This window comes from Watersipora subatra, chromosome 10 (genome assembly GCF_963576615.1).
Source record: "Watersipora subatra chromosome 10, tzWatSuba1.1, whole genome shotgun sequence".
Classification (NCBI taxonomy): domain Eukaryota; kingdom Metazoa; phylum Bryozoa; class Gymnolaemata; order Cheilostomatida; family Watersiporidae; genus Watersipora; species Watersipora subatra.
Window position 1 is genome coordinate 38,592,622 of NC_088717.1, and position 19,301 is coordinate 38,611,922.

A 19,301-nucleotide genomic window follows, 5' to 3' on the forward strand; every position below is an offset into this window, starting at 1 on the left:
TATTTTCCTTGCTGCCAGTAGTTTATTTAAGTTTACATCTTTCCCATAAGTTAATATGACAATATACGGTTTGCTGGAAGATATTCTGAATATTAAAATCATATTATTATTTTAAAACCAGTCAAACATAAAAATTGAACAGTGTTGATGTTGGTTAACTGCTGAGTTTTAAAAGCTAAAGTAATCTCAATTCAAATACAATTGAATAAAATAAATGATTGTGCCAGGCGTGCTCCTTTATGACTGATGTTTGACCTGCATACTGTTTGCAAGAACAATAAGTCTTGGTAGACCAGAAGTTATCGAACAGCGAAACTTTCAAATTATTAGTAGCTACATAGAAACTTATTTAAAAATCTTTTGGAGTGTTTACAATCACTGCAAGCCAACAAATACATTATAACTCTGTTTACCAAGTTTACATTTTGACAACATGATGGCTAGCATTATTTTTACTTTTACCAAAAATAAAGACAAAAAGTAAAAATACCATAGCACATATTAAAGCAATTCATATACAAAATATAAAAAATAAAATAAATTGACATTTTGTTTATTGTAAAAAACCATTTAGATGTGAAGCTTGTACCTGCAGATTGCACGTAAGTCACCAATTATAATAAATCTGTTGAAAAGTAATTTCCTTTTATAAGAGTCTAACGATATACAAAATAAACATGTAAGTAATCATCATAGTTCATAATTTTACGTATATGTAAACACTGAGTGCAAAAGATATACTGCTGTCACCTAATAGTAATGTAAAAAAACAAATCTGCTGCCTGATGAACTGCTGTAAGATTTTGGTAACTTTTTGTAACGATCAAGTTGGTCGCAAGTCAGCGCTTTGACCAATCTACTCCACTGAAAAACTTGAAGAGCGGAAATACATTTATAATTCCTATTGGCTATTAGCGCAATGTAAAAACTATAGAGTTAATATTTGCCTGTAAAGTGAAACTATGCTTGGACTATGTGAGAAGTGAAATTGTGCATTAGAACAATACTATGATTGGTTGTCACAATTGCACAATATGCGGTGATTGATTGTCACAACTGAACAATCTGCTGTGATTAGTTGTTGAAACTGAACAATTTGCTGTGATTGGTTGTTTTATTAGCCAGCTTGGCAACAAACTGGCTAATGAAACAATACAGTAAAACTTCAACTTGCGAGTGCTCCAATGTACGAGAGACTTGAGATACGAGCCAGCTTTTAAGCAAGTTTTAGCACTAACATACGAGCCATGTTTGAGATACAAGCACGTGAGTCAGTTGCCAAGTATGCCGGAGGTGTTTTATGAGAACAGCATCACTCTGTATTTTTCAACTGCTCAGGTTATACTTTTGTACCGTGTCTTTTGTGTGATTTTCAGTGCTGAATTATGTGAATTAAAAGTAGCCTACTCTGCGTTGACCGAAAGTTTGCCAGTAAAATGAAAGATAATGCAAAAAAAAAGCGAATGATAACAGTTGATGTTAAACGGAAAATTATTGAAAAATATGCAAAATGTGTATGCGTGATTGAACTAGCTCAGCAATATGACAGAAATATATCCACAATTACCAAACCGAAGGATTATATTCAGGGCATTTAGTTCGCAAAAGGACTGGCCATAGTTTCTAAGCGGCACAGCGATCTTCACGACCGCTGATGGAGAGACTGCTCAGGCATTGGATAAACAATTGGCCGGTAACAGCGTAACTGAAACGGTGCTATATGAAAAGGCCAGTGCTATCTAGCAAAACTATAAAAATAGACATTCGGACGAGTTGGCTAGTGGTCGTGCATTAACCTTTTGTGACGACACCTGCGTTCGTCCTAATTGCAACATGTTGAAAGGGCGACAAAGGCAAACGTCTTTAGATAGGATTATCTTAAAACGGCCGGCTAGTCGTGAAAGCGAAAAAAAAGGAAAAATTAGCTAACCAGCGAGAAACTTCAAACTACGAACGCCGAAAAAATTTTAAATACGTTAAGTTAAAAATGAAAGTTTGCTTTTAGATTTGCTTCTACGTTTGTCTTTTAAGACATTGATAAAATCCAAATTTATCAAAGTCAACTGTTGTAATGAAGATAACTTATATCTCCCTCTCTGGCAAATGCTAGCGTTAGCTGCTATTGTATGTATTTAATTTTTCATTTTTATTAATCACATTTCCGTGCATTATTTTTTAATTGTTGCTTTTTGAAAGCATTTGGTAAATTAGGACAATAACCAACATGTTCATTCTGTTAAAATATTTTGTTTTGAGTGTTTTATATGCATTTTTAGAGTATGGAAACCAATCAATATATATTTAATGGTTCTATATATAAATAAATTGCACCAACATGCGAGTAAATTAACATACGAGCTCAGTCTCGGAACGCATTAAGCTCGTAAGTCAAAGTATGACTGTATTTGGCATGTTTGAAATTGCGTTGATGTAAAGGTTTTTGAAAATGACTATTGGCAAACAGCCTGATTATCACTCAGACTGCTGTCTGTTTAAGGTAAGAAGCTGTTTTATTGCTGCTCTTTGCTTCATAAGACTTCCTAAGTGAATTTTTATTCTCAGGTAGATGAAAAGCAATCCAACTGGTTCAAGCAGTAATTAAGTTATAGCTTAAATATTTCACTAGTAGAATCAGCCGTATCAAATGCCAAATAAATCAAACCATAACAACCATGGTAATAATTATGACCTTGTTTGCTGTTAGTCTTGGGTTATTTATTACTGCCTTTACAGTTTTATATTTATAACTGTAACTAATTTATTTATGTAGGTTATTTATACTGCCTTTTGCTGTTTGGTGTCTGTCAATGACACAGCTCGATCTTAAAACTCAATTAGTACTGCTAAAGTAGTGGTATAAACCTCCTGGCTTGTGGAATGGAAAAAACCGCAACATTTACTTGAACAAACTCAAACTTCATCTAAATAGAGTGGGAACTCAGTACTGCCGGTACTATAAAACTTTGTATACCAATAACCTTATTTCTGTTTGAAATAAAATTATTGTCAACTCATAATACTCAAAACTCATGAAATTATTGTGCATCTGTGCGTCTGTACGATTTTACGTCAGTACGCTTGTACGTCAGTACATCTGTGCGTCAGTACGTCTGTACGAATGATTGCATCGTCCACGATTTGAACTCAATATATTAAGGTCATCAAACCAGCACTGTAACCCCTGCATCAATCAACCACCTCTTTGAATTTCAGCATAGTTGTGCAGATAGTGATTCTCTGTACTTTACGGGTGCACTTGACTATATCGTACAGAACACCAAAGTGCCAGGGTACTAGTAGAGTAATGGAAAAAATGTATCAAAAAAGTAAAATAATGTTAATATAATAATATCAAGTTATCTATTGTTTCAATACTGACACAGAGTTATATTAGAGCGGCTTTGGAAATTACAAGTCAAAAGTTAAAATATAGATCTGAAAATAATGTCTAGTCATTAGGAAAAAGTAATATCAGCAAGAGAAAGCAACTCTTTAATAAAAGCAGATATTCCAAAGTGGCTGAGCAAGTCTTGAGTTTGGTGGTCAACATTGTCTAAAATAGGATTTGCTAGATTCATAGAAACAATGTATAATTTTCATCATTTTATACAACTTCTCTCTGGCTGTTGTAAATGAATAACAGTCATCTTTTTAGACATTGTTAGTGGTTTTACTATCAACGTTTGCTTAACTGGTTCAACTAAATGCTTCATGACTTTAACTTGAGAAGGAGACTTTTTCTTGCTGCTCAGGTAAGCGCTTGATGCTTCTGGAATCCGAAAATGTTTCTTGCTACCAATCATGTAGAGAAAATACGCAGCATTTACAATTCCCTACAAAAAACATCGACATTTTAGAAATAGTTCTTAGTTCTGTAATAGCAGTAAATATTTACTCAAATAATATTTATAACAGACCATCAAACATCGAAACAAAAAGATGCAATTTTCACTGTACAGCAGATCGCATCACTTTGAATAATAAGTTAATTTGCTGCTTATTGGCTGTAATTGCTGCTTATTGCTGCTTATTGGCTGTAATTGCTGCTTATTGCTGCTTATTGGCTGTAATTGCTGCTTATTGCTGCTTATTGGCTGTAATTGCTACTTATTGCTGCTTATTGGCTGTAATTGCTGCTTATTGCTGCTTATTGGCTGTAATTGCTGCTTATTGCTGCTTATTGGCTGTAATTGCTGCTTATTGCTGCTTATTGCTGCTTATTGCTGCTTATTGGCTGTAATTGCAAAAATTTATCCTTTTATCGTTATTCAGATCTTTTCATTTTACACAAACAAAAAACTAGTTTAGAATTTAAAGAAAGTTTTAGTTAGCAAACATTCTAAACATTTTGCAAATTAGAGACTTACCAAAATTAAATCACAAAATCCCAGGTAAGTCAGCATCCAGCCAAAGCTCTGAGCATCAATGACAGCACCAGATATAACAGGCCCAACAGTTGATCCCAAACCCCAGCCACTATTTAAGAGTCCTGTTATCATGCCGTATGTGTGAAGACTTTTTCTCTCATGCCCATGAACTCTGCACACATTGAAAAATAATAAATATTGGGATTATTTTGCAGCATTAGAAATTATCTCCGCTGAGGCTTATTTAAAATGATATGCATAAATTAAACTATAATTTAATTAAATAGTTAAACTAGTAAATAAACTATGGCTTAGTTACCTTTGCTTGACAACATATGACTCACAAATTATTTAGGGTAAAAGTATCAATGACTCAATTATATTTCATAATATATAATATGTTATTTCATAATATAGAAATTTTTTACTGAAAGTTAATCTGTTGCTATAAAATTATTGAAGATGCATCATTTATTCCTCACATCAAATTTAAACCAGAGTTGACTAATTCTGTTACAGGCTAATAACAGAAGCGATGGTCGGTCTAAAGAATTATTGCAGTAAGTATAATAATGAATGTACGCTCTTTTCAGATAAAATATATATTAATCAAGTGAGCTCTCATTTAATAAATATGTTTAGTGTGAGATAATCAACACTTACTTTGCCACTTACACTCACACTCACTTACTCTGCCAAGTCTAGTGCTGCCGGAAAAGGAGGAAGATACAACAAACTGTTGACAGCATTGACAACTACCATATCAGTTGAGCTCAGCCAAAAATATCTGCAACAATATTATATTTTACCATATTATATCATGCTACAGCATATTAAATTATGTTGTATTATATTATTATATATCCTACTATATTATAATATGATGTTGTGTTAAATTATGTTAAATTTTATTGTATTATAATATGTCTAAATAAAATTGCCTCATACTATGTTTTGTAACAATATATTATTGTGTATTATGCTATATTAGTATTTAACTTGTTATGTTGTACTAATTTATTTAAAATTGTACAGCATATTATATCACATCTTATTAAAGAATTTGATAAACAAAATTGCCAGTAAATCAGTTATTTTACATTTTATATAGATATTATATATACATGCATGTGCATCAATCATTTTATATCCCACAGATAAGACAGATAGTGCTGCACATGTAAAAAGTCAATATTGCGTACTTTTCAAATATTCACACAAGCCAAGTTGTGATATATCACTATGAGCCTATGCAGTATGCAACAAGTGAGACTAGATTTTTGCCAAAACTCTTTCAAGACTTGAACTACAGCTTTCAGGAAATTTTCATGTCAACTGCTGACTTGACAGTAATGCCAGTATAAAACAGAGATTCTCAGCTGACAACCAATGAAAATATGCAGACAAATCTGAAGCAACCCTTTTTGTATTCTTGCATCTAACTTTATAGACTTACCTCACTTACTTTACTGATGAAATAACTTACTTTTTCTTATTGAATATAAAATCTAGCAAGGGTGACGGGCACAGTGTCAGAGTGGCTGCAGACAGTGTAATCCATCCAGCTATCATCCACTGGTAATTCCACTGTGGAAACTAAATGAACAAATATACTATAATACGAGAAAAACCTTGAGAAGAATGACTTGATCAGGGCCTGCAGGGCCTGCAGGGCCTGCAAAAGTGAGTTAATGTCCTGAGTTCATTAATAGTGTAGTCAAGCAGAGCAAAAGACTTACAGTTGTTTTCTGTTGGAGAAAGGGCTTATAGCCCTAGTTCTCCCTTAAGTAATCTTTAAAACTCACCTAAGCATTACTTATCCTTATAGGTGGTCGAGTCAACTAGAAGCAAGTCTACTGTAATATTTTTAGAATACAAAGGCACGATTAGGTGAGTAGCTTTTTGTTTTGTCTTATTAACATTGGTGATTGTTACATACTGTGTGATTTTAGCAAACAATAAAATTCAATGAATATTGTTCACTTACAGCTAGTCTGGGGTAAACTGGACCAAATGAGTAAAATGTTGAAAAGCTGTACATGTATATACTTTATAGCCAGATACTTGTCTGGTCGTAGCGACCATAGTCAGAATAGGTGGCACTGAATTTACTCATCAGGGTTTGCTGCTGCAGATTAACTTATTGGTTGTAGGTAAGTACATGCAGTCTGTTGTTCTCTCCGCAACCACTGAATACTCTGGCAGCCTGTGTTAGTCTTTATTTATTTATGATTAAATGAATTGTATGAGTGTGTGAAGTAGAAATATAAACGGAACTGAACGTTATCGCTGTGGAGACCACAGCAACAAACACTCGACTAAATTATTACATACACAGGGCACCAAAAGTTTGCAAATTAAAAACACATGAACCTACATGTAAGTGACTTCACTATACATTTCACACGCCATTTACCGGTGTTGATAGACTTACCGACATTATCGTTGTTTATGTTGCTTTTACCTACATGCAGATAAATATTCCTGGACAAACGAAGGTTGTAGAAATTTTGTTTTAATCCTCATAACTTATGATATCAATATTAACATTACTTGTTGCTGTTCAATATCAAGTTTATCACTTATTATCATGAATTATTACTGTTTTTTTACTATTTATGATTGACGACTCATACTGCTGATAAAATAATACACAATTCTCTTATTAGTCTACCAAGCACTGACTACACTTGATCCCTAATTTATGTACCAGCTGCTATTAAAATCCGTGACTTAACCCATTCCGTTCATGTCTGTAAAACGGATGAAATTGAAAATTCACTCCACATTGCTATTATATGTCGCTAAAGTTAAAATAGTACTGCACTAACGTAGCTGACATTAAACAAGAAAATTGCAAAGCAAAGACCTGCATGTGTAAAATTTCTTAAATTACTTTTTAAAGTTTTTGTAGATCTTTTATTGGTGGATTACGATCATCATAAAGTATCATGACTTTTGTTTGCATTCCAGATTTTACTTGTATTATATATTATATTGTATATTATATATTGACTAAAAAATTTTTTTTCATTTTTTAAAGGTATTAAAGTTTTATTAATAAACCAAAAAATGAATAAAAAATGAAAATAAATTAATAAAGTAACTGAAAAACAAATTAATAAAACATAATTTTATAATATGTGAGTAGGCAATGAACTGCTTTTGAATACATCAAAATCAACTAATTAAAATCATGCAATGTTTATAGCAAGCCACAAATATTAAATGTATCAATATAATTTACCAACATATAATATTAATGTTTCAATGTTACTTTTCTTTTGTTTAAATTATGCTTTTGTTGGCACATTATAAAAAGTATTTTTCTAGGTGGTTCTGATGCAAAAAAAAGCTTGAAAAAACTTTGGCTGCAAAAAATCTATGTTTATTTTAGCATTGAATTTATGTGAAACTTGATGCATGATGGCTTCTATAATGAGCAGTTGATCTTTTTCATGTAATTATTACACTAGTGTATTAAACTTCATCCTTGACTTCGACATCAAGACTAGACTAACTATTTCTATCGCTTACCTTGTTTAGGACCTTGGAGAAAGCAGCGCAGCTGACAATATAGACAAATGACCAAACTCCATAGAGTATTCCGAGTATAGCCGTTGTACTGTGAAGCTGTCAAAGTGAGACCACAGTAGATCAAACTCTAACAAACTGCATGAAGGCTAGAGGTCATCCATATTAATATGTATGTTTGAGCATCCAAAGCAGCATGACTTAAATAAGAATCAATATATGTAAACTTCAATAGTTATGTATTATTATATTAGTTTCATAATGATTGTTCAACTTGTAAATATGTGTTCAACCTCATTTAAGTTAATTTCAATGTACAGTTGAACTTCAGTATTCAAACTTATCAGATAGTGAACAATGGGAAACTGGAAAAAATCAACGATAGTTTTGCTTTCTAATCTGAAAAAAAGCTCAGAATGTTAACAATCTGGAGATAGTTAAAGAAACCTGATGACACACTTGGATGCCGACGGATGCTGACGGATTTCCACGGTTCGGGGAATATTGACTGCATTTTAATCTTTGCTCAGTATATTAATATTATCTTTGTTTTTATGTTTTGTTAAATAAAACCGAGTCCCTTTAGTTTAAGATATATTTAAGAATCGATTGTTTGATTTAGGTATTGGACTTTCACATCGGAGCTAGGCTATTCTTACTTTTTGGATTTTATGCAAAATTCAAGGAAGCAAGGCTAAGGTATTCAAACAGCTACAGATATGGCAAAATATTACTCAGCTTATCCGGCTCTAATGATAAAGTTTTCATAAAAAATTCACATTACTTTATTTATTAGTAGTTCTTTTATATACAATTTATGATGTATCTTATTTTATTGCATTGTACCTTACATTATAAAAATACTTACAAACACTATTTTTAGTTTTGGAATGAATTATTTACATGTACATTACTTGTAATAGAGAAAGCTGTTTTAAAATTAAACAATTTATTTTTGAGCAGCTTTTTGGAACAGTATGTGGAAGATAACTGAAATAAGACTATTCACACAAGCATGATCAATGTGCTATAAAAATGGCTAGAAAGATGTAGAAATTCCGGGAAAAATTCTATTTATTCACAGCTTCACAAATGTGAGTTGATTTGATGCAACGATGCTATGATTAGAAATAAAACAGTTGAAATCTAAATACTGATATAGTCCACTAATTTTGACTCATTCTTGTTTGCTTGAGTATTTACCTTTTCACAGAAAGCAAATAAAATGCATAAGCATTTACTTGTTCAAAATTCTTTAAGGAAATAGTATTTAAATAAACCAATTTAATTTTTTAAACAAAAATACTACACTGTATTCCTTGCCTGTAATTGGCTGTAATCCTTTTCATAACTGTAAATGTAATATGTAGGATTTACCTCCTGACTAAAACAGCTAAACTGCTCACTGAGTTTATCAGCTATTTGGTGACATAAAAATAAAAAGTTAATTTGACTGAATAACAATTTCAATTCACCTGAGAACATCACGTGTCAAAACAATAACCAAATCGTTTGACTACGTCAGAAAAATAAATTTATTCCAATCTACGGCAGTTTCGTGATGGCGGCGATTAGCTGTTTTTTTTTCAGCTTTTAAGAGCTTGTAATCACATTTTCACATATTTTGCACGTACAACACAGTAGAGTAAGACATGGCGAATCTTTTGATACCAAATAACTGTAATGTGAACTTTGTTGCAAGTCAATCATTAAGTAAAGAAATAGTATTTGAATAAACTAATTTAATCTTTTAAACAGAAGTACTACACTGTATTCCTTGCCTGTAATTGGCTGTAATCCTTTTCATCACTGTAAATGTAATATGTAGTATTTACTTCCTGACTAAAACAGCTAAACTGCTAACTGAGTTATCAGCTATTTGTTCACGTAAAAATAAAAAGTTAATTTAATCGAATAATAATTTACTACATCTGAGAGATTGAGATTTAAAGGTCGATGATATTTGCTAGAGTGATAGGCTAAGATTCTTTAATTATGAAAAGCAGGAAGTGTGTGTATAGAGCCCATTAAATTTAAGATTGATTTAAGAGTAGATTCTTTGACTGCGATTCAGAAAATTGACCTTCATATTAGCGCTGAAACCATTACTAAAATCAGATGAGTGTCAAACTCTTATAGCGAATTTTTGTAAGACGGCCCACAATCAAAAGATAGTGTTTAAGGCTGTTGATCTCAACTAGTTAGTGTTGTTAGTCTTACCTTCAATTCAAGAGAGTGTAGCAGTAACTTACCTGGTAAGTAGGGTTTTTATGGTTACCTATCATGACAAGATGGTATATCTATGACTGTCTACATCTATTGAACATCAGTTTGAGGATTATCAACTGCCATTGTGTGGGGTTGGTCTAGTTTTCTACAATCACTAGCTAGTGTTTCTATAGCTACATACCTACAAACCCAATCTAGTGTTTCTAAAGTTACCTATCATTACTTAGTGAGGTTTTTATTGTTACCTACTGTCACTAAGGAGGGCTTGTATAGTTACCAACCTGTACCAGGTAGTGCTCTGTCAGCCCCACATTTATACTTGCTCCTTGCAGCCTTATCATGATACAGTTTACAAACATCAACAGGCATCCAGGTATCGTCATCAGCTGCATAAAGCTTTTGGTTTTCTGGTTCTTCTCTTCCACTACAAATTATCAATTTATTTTAATTTTTAAATTTGCATAATTTTGATGGCGATAATAAGTTTTGTAATGCTTTAGTAAATTATTATTGATAAAATACTCGCAAACAGGAACATCTAGAAAAACTCTAATTATCAATTTTGCACACCCCTAAAAGAGCTGTCAGTTTTTATTCCTATGATATGTCAAGGAGGAGACTGTTAAATACCCAGTGTACACATTTAGCTTTTTCCTGACGTCTATCTGACAGAGTTTCATATTTTCAGGATTACCTGTTTAGCAGTTTGGTTAATGACCAACCTTTTAGCATTGTACGCTCTTTGCACCCCAGAGGCTCTCACGCTATATAATAAGGTCGCTTTAAGTACGTCACTTACCCACTTTAGGAATGACAACTCCAAATATAGGAATACAGATGAGGAGCAATCCGCCAATGATCAGGAAAACAAAAACATAACCTACAAACTTTGAGAAACATTTGATGTAGCAAATGCTATAACTTTTCCAAACATTCAAATAGCTGCTATTGAGTGCTTGTTATCACAACTACATGCATATTTTTTTAAATAAGTTCTTATTTCCCGTGCTTTGTTGAGACATCTGATAATCTTTCCCCACGTATTTGACTGTTAGGGTAATAATATGTATAATAGAGATAAACCTATACTGATAAGTCGTTTTTCCTCGCTATTGCGGCAAGAGAGAAAGCAATATTTTTAAGGCTAACTGCGGGACTTTCCTTAATCATATCGGGTTTGAGAATTTACACCGACTTGATGCTATATTATATAAAAGTTATTATAAAGTAAAAATCAAAAGCTTTACATCAATTCCTTACGTTATGTGAAATTTACATTATAGAAGGTAAACATTAAATGGAAGTCTACTGTAATCTTTTGCAACTGTCAAAGCATTGTCTGATATATACAATCATACATTTTCAATAGCAAGTCTAGCTGTTGACTTTACCTTCAGCAAGGAAGGGGTACCTGGTGGTAAATGGAAATATTAGAACAACTCACTTTAACAATGATTCTCTGCCTGACCCAATCACCGGTCTTTGGTGAAACCAGAACCACAGAACTCTTGATTAAGGGTCAAGTACTCTAACCTCTCAGCAATAGTTGCTGCATGAGTTCATAGTCAAGCAATAAATTCTTTCATATGCTGTTAAATCAATCAAATATATATGACTTTCTCCAATAATTACAGCTGCCAAAGATGTCTGGCATGTTTTAGGATTTGCTTGGTTTGTAGGTTTTACTAATATCTTAGAGGTGTTAAAGAATTGTGTTTAGATCATGTTATCCTATTGATGGAGACAACACAACCACTTTTTACCAAACTGGTAATCCGAGTGCAAATTCATTGTTTTTTCATTCATCCTAAACTTTTCTGAGGTAATCTTTGTAATTGCATATCTACTTTTTAGCAAAATCCCTTGAAGCGCTATCATGAATGACAAGGAGAAATAGCTAGGACTTCTAATAACAAATGCTGATTCAAAGTGTATGTATGACTATTTATGCTACAGAAGTTGTTGTATTTCATTGTCTGGGTATATTTCCATTGAAGTCTAAATAGCCCTTGACCATGTCTTTTTGTAGCCTTTTGGGTGACCAGGTAACTTTAGACAGAACTTATAAATTAATTCATTTCTTCTCCATATTTCCCCTTTTGAAAAATTTGATTTAAAGATTGCTTAAATTACTCAATTTGATTTAACTATTTAATTGCTCTATTTATGTAATAATTTTCTAAAAGGTCAAAATAATAAAATAATAAATATATGTTTTCCACTGAATAAAATGTGTTTGCTAAAAGAAAAGTTGAGCCTACCTCATAAAGAAATCCTCCCAAAGCTGCTCCAAAAGCAAAAGAAAAGCCTGTTACAACCTCTGCGAGTCCCTGACAAGTACAGTAGCAGATTTACTTTGAAACAGAAGGTGCAAGCATTACCAGCTAAGTTAAACACTACATATATATCAAATTACTCACTATAATTGTGTTTGACTGAAAGCCTGAGGCCTTGAGCAGTATGCTAGTAGAGGCGATACTTATCATAGCAGATCCAGTACCCGCTAGAGCTCTCAAAATAACACACATCGCCAAGAACCAGTCTCGACTTTCCAACCTCTCCATATATCTGCAGGAATTGAGACAAACAATTCCTTGTATTATCTGTCTATTGCAAGCAAAGCCTAAATTTTTAAAATTGTCACAACTGCCGAAATTATATAACTTGAAAATTCATCATAACACACTTGTGTTGCAGCAAATAGATCAAGTACCAATTATGATAAAGAAACTATATCTCGAGCAAAAGAAGCAATTATACAAAGCTAAAGATAGCTATTTTCTGCTATCAATGATACTTTTGAAGTTAAAATTGGCCAACCATTGATTTTTAATGCTATCATTCTAACACAACTGTTCAATAGCTCTACAGAAAAATGTGTCATCTAAAAAATTAAAAATATGTGTAGGTTACAATATTTCTTTAAACATTACTACAGCCAGCACAATATTTGTGAAATAAGTTGCTTTCTATTCGATTAAAAATCATACCACACAGGTGCAGTTCTCACAGGAAACTTCGTAGCAGCAACAAAAATATTTAAATGCAAAATACAAATGTCAACTTACCCAAAAGCTACAGAGGTGATGCCTGTGATTGCAGTACCCACAATGCACATACTTTTAGGTGGCCACTTTAGTAACTGGAACAATAAACAGAAAATGTAATTAACAAAATGGATACTTCGCAAATAATAGGTAATATAACTATCCTTTTACAAAAAGGATATTTAAGGTGAATGTTGCCTATATTTTGCACTCTCCTTTTAGGGGAGTGACATTAACCCTTTTGGCTAAGAAAAATCTGCTATAACTTGCCTCCGACTTGTTGTAAATTTCTAAATAAATAAGCTTTGAGAAACTAAAAAAATATTTCAATCAGTTGATATTTATTGCTTGCAAGTAACCTACAATGATCTTATAGCGTGCGTTGCAAATTGTTGGAGCTTTCAAGTTTTTTCTTTTAATCTAAAATTGAAGGCAGATTTTTATTTTATAATTACCATCGTTGCATAAAAGCTCAGTGCAATCTTTATATGTTTGCTACAGCTTGTAGCCAAAACTGGCTTTGATTTGAGCGTTGATTCATTGTGAGTCAAATTTAAATAATGGCAATGATGCTATCAAATAGTTTGCTATAAGCCTAAAAATCTTAAGTTATATAATAATATACTAAATGCTACAAACATATATTTAAGAACAAGTGGCATAAACAACCCACAATTACAGTATAATACATGTACAGTAGAAACAAAAACTATAACAATTTTGAAACAAGAATATTTGCATTGTTTGCTCAGCAGGTTGTGCTTGGATTGTTGCTTCCATATGAAACCATTTCATCTTCTGGCTGTTTAATACTTTCCACAATGCCTGCTGACCTCAACTTTTTTCTACACTGCTGAACTAGCCTTTAGACAATTTTTTAGGAGAGTAAAACTCTACTGCATTGCTTTTTGAAAAACCATTGTTAAAAATATTGATAAACTTTTAGACGGACACACTTAGCCCAAGTTATAGTCTAAAAATAGTAGTACAGATTCCACCGTAATTTTAAACTGTTTTTCATATATGCCGAAGTATTAAGACCACATTAAAGAAAGAACTACTAATTGCCTGGTATACTTTTATTAATTATTGCTATGGCATTAGTTTCAAAGTTTTAAAGAAAAAAACGAAACTTTTTGTTTAAAAAATTAACTTCGGTACGAACAGCAACCAGTAAAGAACTGATTGTCATTTATGTAATCGAGTCGCTATTAGTACTATTTTGTGGATGCTCTTATTGATCACTTTCTATAATTGGTTCATGAAAATTAAAGAATGTCAAAGTGGCAGTCAAATAAAGGTGACATTCAATTAAAGGGTAGCACTCTATTTTTTAACCCTTCTATAGCAGTGGTCAAATAGATGTGGCATTCAAATAGAGGCGGCATTCAAATCAAAGTGGCATTCAAATAAAGGTGACATTCAGATAAATGTTTTACGACAGTTCACGGTTTAATTTTTGCATAATTTACGTTTTTTTATTGTAGCAGAATGCTCCATCTTGACATTTCTGTAAGTGTTTTTATCTGATTGTGTGGTCCATAATTATGCTTTAGGTTTGCCTTTATCAATGTCATTACACATACGTACACCTTGTCGTTTTTTTTAGCAGCCAGTGTTTGGTCAGTTACTGGTTCAATATAATGCAATGAGCTGCATTCACAAAGGAGGTGCTGTCATTTTCTGTATGGTGCTAGCTAGTCAGTTACCTCCAATCAAAATATAAAGTGTTGTTTTTATTCTTTTGTTAAGCATTCAGCATACATGTAGCCCTATTTCTGGTTTGTTATCCATAGTTTTGTATATGCCACTGACAGTACTGAATCTTTCAGTTTCCTTGTTTATGTATCCGTCTTTTATCCACCTGAGTGCTTTACAGTATTCTGCCGGTACTGTCGGTTATCGGTATTGTTCGCGCATCAGTTTTACCTTCTAACCTTCCTCAGCTGAATTGATACACTCTTTCACTTCTTCCTTTCTGTGCATTCCCTCTCTATAGATGTTATAAGTAGATTATCTCCCTTCACTCTTCTTGCATACATTTTATGTTGCTGATCCATCTTCTTCTGTCACTGTTATGCCCTGTTTATCTAAGTGTCCATCGTCTTTCCTTTCGATAAATGTAAAATTTGGTTACATTATCTCCACTCCATAAATTGCCAGCACCTTTCTCACCTGTCTGTCTCTTTTCCTGTTTATAATTTAATCTTTCAAGTACTTGAAAACGAACACATTTGATGTTTCCTGCATCCAGTTTAGACTGCAGTGTTAGTTTCAATCTGTTACTTTCTGTTGTCACTAAATCATCTATCTTCTGTATTTTATCTCACAGACTTAAGGTAAACCCAACTATTTATAGTTGTGTTCACTTAGATATTTAATAGTTGGTCCATCAGACAACTATGCCCCTTCTTTGTCTTAACTCCTTCTGCTATGGTAGGTGCTGTGCATTCCTAGAAAAAGAGAGTAAATTCTAATATAGTATGACTATCTTTACCCTACTTCCTTCTTACATATGATTTATGGTCATTAATGAGTAAAAGATAAGTGCTTATTTATCTCCTGAGGGAGTCGGTCTGCACTGTCATTGGATGACCCGAGACAAGGAATACAAGCGGTGCATGTAGTAGAAGAGATAGTGAGCCTCTATACAAATTCTGCTCTTGATGCTGATTGAAATCAGTACTTCACTAGACTTCAGGTGTTGTAAAGGTTTTGTGTGCTACTTTCACTGCTCCACCAGTACAAGACTCAGTGCAAAGAATTTATACATATATTTGTCTGCTTTGTTTATAGAGGGTTACAATAGAAACTATGCAACATTTAATGAGCTGACGCAGAACAGCTGCACCTTCTGATCGGGGCGCGTGCTCTTATATAGTAGGATGTCCCGCCTCATCTTCCACTTAGCTAGAATCAGCTGGCTTGACTTGGCTCAGCTCGGCTTGGCTCAGACTGAGTCTAGCTCAGTATGACTTGTACAGTCCACAACAATATTATAGCTCATATTCTCATTGTCATATATATCCTTTTCAGCTACATGCATAGCTAATAACCTAAGTAGCTAAGACCAACACGTATGGTGGAGTCTTTATCTTTAGGATTTCATGAAGCTTAAATTTAGGATTTTTCTGTAGTGCGAAGTTAGATCTCAATGAAAGGCCACTCTTATTTCTAATGTCATATGTTGATATTTGGAACATACTATATCTACACTTTAGTTCGTCTGTTTGAACTTCACAGGTAGCTAGGGTATAGATTTTGCCTGTTTTATGCACAGTTCATAATTTTACCTCTTACTTGTATTTGATGTCATTCTGATTCTATTACTGCTATCATTTTCAATAATCATAACTACTAATGTTATGCCTGGCATTGCCCGAGATTTTTTTCATCATTAATCAGATAGCCTGCAGCGGGGCGCTTACTAATAGCCCGCAGCCTGCAACACGCGTGTAATGTAATAGCTGTACTGCCCCCTGACAATTTACATAAATTCAATCTTTGAAAGCAATATCGCCCTTCATGCATGATAAGGCGCATTCCTGAGTGTCTAATCAGAATGGTGTTTAATAGGCTGATTCTCGAGAACCACACAGAGTTTTGAAACCAAATATTAAACCAAATATATGCGTAGCAGAAGTCATATGGGTATGAAGCTTAGAATATGTCAGTCAAAAAATGTATGGAATGCAAACTAATAGACAGTCACACGCAATGACAAAGTGGGACTTACACTACTTATAGAGCTACTACTTCAGGTACTTGATACACACATTTCCTGATGAAGTTTTGATGTCAAATGAAAATACGCACACATCCACAATTCCAAATCAGTCGTAATTTCTCCCTAACCCAAACTGTACTGTACCCTTCATTGACCACTTTGACACCACCATAATTTCCTTGCTATTTTTTTGACTAGTAAAAGTTTAGTGATTAAAAACTGACACATTTTATCCCAAATAAATTTTTTCAACTAGTTCAATGCACTAACAACTGTTGCTCATCTAGAATCAGCTATCATCTACAGATCTGTAGATTATTTATATCACAAAGTTTCATTTGAATCGTAACCATTTTGATAATTCAGTATCATAAACTAGCTCTACCATTAGCTAAAAGCTGTTGAATAGCCTCAACAACAGATATTCCATTTAATGATGAAGTTGAGCAAATCCTAGGGTTTGGGAGAGACAGCTAAATTGTTGCTATTATAAAAACTATGTTTGCCATTAGAGCTGGAGGTTGAAAAATCGATTACATCATATGAGATTCGATCTTCCGAAATGAAACACGATGAAAATGAACACTCTAACAACTGTATCACGTCTCCAGCCACAGCTAGCCAGAATAATTGTACGCATAGTTATTACACCTGATTGTCTTTTACGTCGCAATCCTTCGTTTTTTTCGTGACATCATTTTACTGTTGTCGGCCATCTTTATAGGCAATTTGATCGTTAAAAACACGAAGCTTTTGCAATGATAATTCGAAAACAATGTTTTTGTTTGCAATTTTTTTATTATAGTATCAAAAAAACACCTAAAAGCACTAGTAAATAAAAGAAAATTGACCATTTTCTACAAATATGACGGCTTTTTCGTGAATGAGCGCATGTGCAAACGACTTGATGACGTAAAAAAAAATGATGGATCGACTGCCGGGGTACTAGTATTTATATAGCAAAGCTCGATGTGTAATGACAATTGTAGAAAGAGTTGCTAATAATGTTTTGGTAAAGAATTGTGCTTCAAGGACTTAATTTTTAAAACATCATCAGCAATTTTCTAGCCAATTGTTCCGCCTAGTCTCATCATTCATAAGAGAAGAATTTCCATGAATAATGTATAGTTCCAGAACATATATTATTAGCATCAGGTGAGTCAACAAGTGTTACAATAGAAAAATTACCGCCTGTATTACTTTTTAATCAGATACGGGCAGCAGGTTATAGCTAGTTACTTACAATTGAGCCAAACAAAGGCGACGTGATGAATCTAGAGATGTCATATGCAGCGTAGACAACTCCCACATCTGCCATATTAAGTCCTTCAGATAGAGCTTTATCCGGATAAAAAGGGTATATCATCGTATCAGCAGCTCGGGACACGAATTGTAGAAACAACAGTGTGATGAGCATCGCATACTTCCTGTCTGGTTTAGGTTCTGCGATGTCATTGTCTCGAGCTTTCTCAGTTTCTTTTAATACCAGTGGTTTTAACTCTTGATCCGATGACATCAGAAAAAAATCTACATCATATTATAAGATTGTTAAAAGGTTACTAGATACTTTTTGTAAATTCAAGGGTCAGTGTCCAGTGTAAGTTGGTTTAAAAATTGCGGCATGGATATCATTTCAACAAAATCCAACCACCCCGCGTCATTCTGGTTAATAGGAGATGCGACAGACTTTGTACAGGAATAGTGACAGTTGGTCTGAAGCAGCCTGTACAAATAAATATTATAGCAAACCAAAGCTTAAAATGTACTCGCTGTAAACATCTTATGCTGTTTTTGAAGTAATGGCTGGTCAGAATAATCAAGAAGATAAATGTGCACAACGCTTGACAAAGTACTGATGCTGAATTGTATGTGCAGGCTGTTCATGTATATCAATGCTTTCATCACAAACTTTATATATACATTTGCTGTTTTTGAAGAATATTTAATTACAAATGAATTGGTGCAACAATAAACCTGTCATTACTAAAAACTTATAAAAATGTTTTCAAACAGGTGTTTTTTTAACAGAAATTAAAAGAGTAATGCAAAAGCGTTTCGTGTTTGTGTGGTTGCCGTTCCACACAAACACCAAAGCTCTGAATTTGGTACCACTGCTATTGGAAGAGTGTTCGCGACGTATTGCCACCACATATCAGTCTGCCAACAACCGGATAAAAGTTATGCCGTGATTACATACAGAATGTAATTTGTGGTAGAGGCTTAGCAGAAGTGATTAAATCCTGACTTATTACACATTAAAAGATAACCTTGATTAGTAAAAGAATGATTGTTCACCTCACAAAACTGCAATCAAGGTCAATGGTGAATCTTAGGCTGTAGTCGGTACGCCTGTCTAACCCAAATTGTGTCATAATTTTCCTTCAAGCAATCTCTATG

General features: G+C 33.4%; 2 protein-coding genes across 2 annotated transcripts; both read right to left on the reverse strand.

The window, feature by feature from the left end:
* Nucleotides 1-3,371: 3,371 nt before the first annotated feature.
* On the reverse strand, nt 3,372-12,415 carry LOC137406444 (uncharacterized). Its single transcript, XM_068093028.1, has 7 exons — nt 12,392-12,415; nt 10,412-10,554; nt 7,905-8,000; nt 5,854-5,963; nt 5,059-5,154; nt 4,368-4,539; nt 3,372-3,833 (listed from the first exon to the last, which is right to left on the reverse strand). Exons 2-7 carry the CDS (start codon nt 10,520-10,522, stop codon nt 3,600-3,602), a joined length of 819 nt encoding a protein of 272 aa, XP_067949129.1. The 5' UTR covers nt 10,523-10,554; nt 12,392-12,415; the 3' UTR covers nt 3,372-3,599.
* LOC137407046 (MFS-type transporter SLC18B1-like) lies at nt 10,738-18,420 on the reverse strand. The gene is made up of 5 exons (XM_068093652.1): nt 18,148-18,420; nt 13,199-13,272; nt 12,551-12,698; nt 12,392-12,460; nt 10,738-10,749 (listed from the first exon to the last, which is right to left on the reverse strand). The coding sequence occupies exons 1-5, from the start codon at nt 18,418-18,420 to the stop codon at nt 10,738-10,740; spliced, it is 576 nt and encodes a 191-aa protein (XP_067949753.1).
* Between the last annotated feature and the right edge of the window lie 881 nt (nt 18,421-19,301).

Bases quoted from the DNA above. Each gene is read 5' to 3' on its own strand.
- LOC137406444 (XM_068093028.1), bottom strand. From the start codon at position 10,522: ATGCAGCTGATGACGATACCTGGATGCCTGTTGATGTTTGTAAACTGT. The intron at 8,001-10,411 runs GTTGGTAACTAT...TCACTTTGACAG, and splicing joins CAGAGCACTACCTGGTACAG to CTTCACAGTACAACGGCTAT. The intron at 4,540-5,058 runs GTAAGTGAGTGT...CAATGTGTGCAG, and splicing joins GCAGCACTAGACTTGGCAGA to AGTTCATGGGCATGAGAGAA.
- LOC137407046 (XM_068093652.1), bottom strand. From the start codon at position 18,420: ATGTCATCGGATCAAGAGTTAAAACCACTGGTATTAAAAGAAACTGAG. The intron at 13,273-18,147 runs GTAAGTAACTAG...TTATTGTTCCAG, and splicing joins CGCCTTTGTTTGGCTCAATT to TTACTAAAGTGGCCACCTAA. The intron at 12,699-13,198 runs GTAAGTTGACAT...CAATTCCTGCAG, and splicing joins ATCACCTCTGTAGCTTTTGG to ATATATGGAGAGGTTGGAAA.